Source organism: Aedes albopictus, chromosome 3 (genome assembly GCF_035046485.1).
Source record: "Aedes albopictus strain Foshan chromosome 3, AalbF5, whole genome shotgun sequence".
NCBI classification, from domain to species: Eukaryota; Metazoa; Arthropoda; class Insecta; order Diptera; family Culicidae; genus Aedes; species Aedes albopictus.
The window spans coordinates 297745226-297748855 of record NC_085138.1 but is presented as its reverse complement, the minus strand read 5'-3'; the positions used below and the strand labels follow the sequence as shown (position 1 = coordinate 297748855).

Genomic DNA, 3630 nt, shown 5'->3' with positions numbered 1-3630 from the left:
AAGGTTCCAATGTATTCGTTATATTTTACTTTTCGTATCCCACTAGCTTCAAAATATGGGGCTCGATGCGGATAATAAAATGCGCATTTGTAGGGTTCTTTTAGCAGTTGTCTACATTGTGGTATCCATCGGGAGCACAATGCATTTGTAGTGTTTCGCAAAACTTTTTTTCCGTTACAATGTTCAAATGAATGAGATGAAGTTTTGCAACACTGGTTGTTAAGACTCCATCTCACAGTTGTCGCATAAGTGTCGAAGTACAGGCAGTAAATCATGTTCACTTAACCTTCCGTAACTCGCGTGGTTGCCCACCACCGTCAACACCACGCTAATTACTGAACACGAAAAGCGAGATTATTTCAACATGTTGTACAAAATACAACAGCGCGATTGCTCGAGGGTTGATACTTAAAGGTCACAAAGCATTCTTAGAAAAAATTGGGATATTCCAGGTAATCCTAAGTGTTCTGGAACTCAGTTTTTAAAGTCTATGGCTATGACAGTAGTTTCTCAAGCTAAAAATAGTAACTATACATAATTAGAAAGGGTTTAAATCAATAATTATTCCAAAATAGTTTTAAAATATTTCAAATCAGCCAATTGAACAGCCAGAAATAGACATAATAGACATAATTATCTGATAGATAGATACAATAATAGATATAATAATAATCTCTGGGCATAATAGATTACAAATCGTAGATTTGTACAATGAAAAAAGTTCATGTAATCTCAAGAACGGTTTGGATGTCCTTAGACATCTCAACAGATCTGATGCTGTCTATTAAACTTTGAGATGTTCAGTAAGTCATGAAAGATTACAAGTCGTAGCTTTGTATTATGAATGAAGTTACCGGTACACCCGTAGACTTTAGGATCTAAACTCCAGAATATTTTGGATGACCTAGGATATCCCGACTGATTTGAAACTGTCTATTGAACTTTCAAAAGACTTACTGAGCATAATAGATTACAAATCGTTGATTTGTATGATGCAAGAAGCTACCGCTGCACCCGTTGACTTTAGGATCTAAACTCCAGAATAGTTGGGATGACCTAGGATATCCCGACTGATCTGAAACTGTCTATTGAACTTTCAAAAGACTTACTGGGCTTAATAGATTACAAATCGTTGCTTTGTATAATGCAAGAAGTTACCGTTACAGACGTAGACTTTAGGATCTAAACTCAGAACAGTTTGGATGTCCCTGGATATCCAGAAAATTACTCTGCATCATATTCTACCTTTTTAATGCTGTTAAGCACCAAAACTACAGAAACATGTAAAAAAAAACTCTATAATAACGCTTGGAAAAATTCCGGCTTAAAATTAAAAATCCACGTAAATGAAAACCGCGTTAATTCAAAAAACCGCGTAAAAATAAACCGCGTTAATTCAAAAATCCGCGTAAAAATAAACCGCGTTAATTCAAAAATCCGCGTTAATTCAAAAATCCGCGTAAAAAAAACCTCGTAAATGAAAACCGCGTAAAAAAAACCTGACTGTATGCTGCAACATATCTGATTAACCGATCGATGGAGATCGATCTCCAACAAAAGGATCAAAATCAGACAAAACACTTTATGAAATGTGGTTGAAAAGACGGCCCAATTCGAATCATTTAAGAATCTTTGGATGTAGAGCTTTCAAACAAATTCCAAAAAAAGCGTCAGAAACTAGATTCCAAGACCAACTCATTGATATTTGTGGGACCAACGCAAACAATGGATTTGTGTTTTTTTTATTTAGAATAATGTATTGATTTTTTTTATTTTTACGAAAGAGCACCCTTTTCTGAGCCACGACAAATCGCTCCCATACCAACTTCAAACTGATTTTTAAATAGGTTCCTGGGCATCACAATTTATTAAAATTTGGATTACGGTTCAGTTTAGCATGTAGATTCAAAATATGGAATTATCTCACCACTAAAGAAGCCAATTAAAATTAACAAAAACGTTGTGTTTGATGATTCTAACCACAGTGTAAAAAGTTCGAAGATTGAAAATGAAAATTGACATTCTCATATTTTCATTCGTGTTTGGGGAAGATTCAAATATTACGTCCATCATTATTCAGGATTTCTAGACCACCACCCCTCCCCCCTCTGACACGCTATTTTCCTATACTTAATGCACGTACTGTCACACTTTCGTAGACCACCCCATCGATTCGACTCGACCTTACAAAATTGATTTAAAAACTTGGGACTTATTTCTCACAAACTTGTGTGCCAGTTCATTTGCAACTAATCACTTTATTCCGATGCTCTCAAAAGCATGATAAATTCAGAAGATATAATCGCAACTTTTACGAACATTTATTCGAGCACAAGCTTACCCTGTTTTTTATTGTGCCTTGGCCAAACGCTCGGAGACATCCTTCCAGTTGACGACATCCCAAATGGCATCGACGTAGTTCGGTCTCAGATTTTTGTATTGCAAATAGTACGCATGCTCCCAAACGTCGATTCCGAACAGCGGGACCAGGCCTGAGGAAGCATAAATGCGCTTAGCACGATTGGCAAACAAATGTCGTGTTTCATCTTACCGGTAGTGGCTTCCAGAGGGTCCTGGTTCGGACAGGCAGCAACCTGCAGAGCTTTGGTCTTCTTGTTATAGCCCAGCCAAGCCCAGCCCGATCCCTGCACGGCCACCGCAGCCGCTTTCATTTCCTTCTTGAAGTTGTCCAATCCCTGCAAGTCGCGATCCAGCAGTTTCTTCAACTCGGCCGACGGATCCGACCGATCCGGCGAGAGATTCTTCCAGAAAATGGAATGGTTGATGTGGCCACCGCCGTTGAACTTGAGGGCACTACCCAGCTGAATGATCTTGGAAGCGTCATTCTTGGCGACGGCTTCCTTCAGCTGCTCCTCGGCGGCGTTCAGATTCGTAACGTAGGCATTGTGGTGCTTCTGGTGGTGAACCTGTAAGGGATGGTATTCTGTAGATTTGAAGCAGAACAGCTACGTATAATTGATCTGGATCTAACCTCCATAATTTCGCGGCAGATGACCGGCTCCAGAGCGCCGAAGTCATATGGCAGATCTGGCAGGGTGTGCTTGTTGCGGCATCCCAGAACGGCCGCAACATTTCTGCAAATCCAATGTATACAAACATATCAATCATTTTGCAAGGGAAAGAGAGACTTATGAATAGTCTCGGCGTTTATGTAACCAATATTATTTCCGATAACAGATTATCAACTAGCAGTTCAATTCGGAAAACGGAAGTGGCGTACTTCAGAAAAAAGCTTACCTGGAAGATCCCAGAACAACACTTCGAAGAGCCAACATTGTAAACTGCACAAAAAGTCACACAAACTGTAATAAAGAAAAGATTCACCGAGCAAAAATTGTATTTTTAGCAATCGAATTAGCAGCTGATGATGTACATACCTGATTACAACAACGACGTTCCTCACCCTAGTCCAAGCAAAAGATGCACAAGAAGATGGTGAGCACAGGCTATCGAAAACTGTCAAGGATCGGGGCATTGGGCTAGCGGGCTAGCCAACCGACGATCCTGTGGCTGCGTTCTACTTTAGATCTGTCATTAACATTGTTTTACTCCGCTTTCTTCACTGAAGAATCTTCAGTCCAAAACAAGTTTTTGTTCGTGTCGTGAGTG

The 3630-nt window shown here is 39.6% G+C and overlaps 1 protein-coding gene across 2 annotated transcripts; it reads right to left on the bottom strand.

Moving 5' to 3' along the window:
• Positions 1–2242: 2242 nt before the first annotated feature.
• LOC115260213 (superoxide dismutase [Mn], mitochondrial) lies at positions 2243–3488 on the bottom strand. Of its 2 annotated transcripts, XM_029861145.2 has the most exons (5): positions 3399–3488; positions 3259–3323; positions 2993–3095; positions 2552–2927; positions 2243–2492 (listed from the first exon to the last, which is right to left on the bottom strand). In XM_029861145.2, the coding sequence occupies exons 2-5, from the start codon at positions 3294–3296 to the stop codon at positions 2350–2352; spliced, it is 660 nt and encodes a 219-aa protein (XP_029717005.2). In that variant the 5' UTR covers positions 3297–3323; positions 3399–3488; the 3' UTR covers positions 2243–2349. The 2 variants fall into 2 exon arrangements, with proteins under 2 accessions (XP_029717005.2, XP_062698192.1); XM_062842208.1 differs by lacking the exon at positions 3399–3488 and having other exon boundaries at positions 3259–3398.
• Positions 3489–3630: the final 142 nt, after the last annotated feature.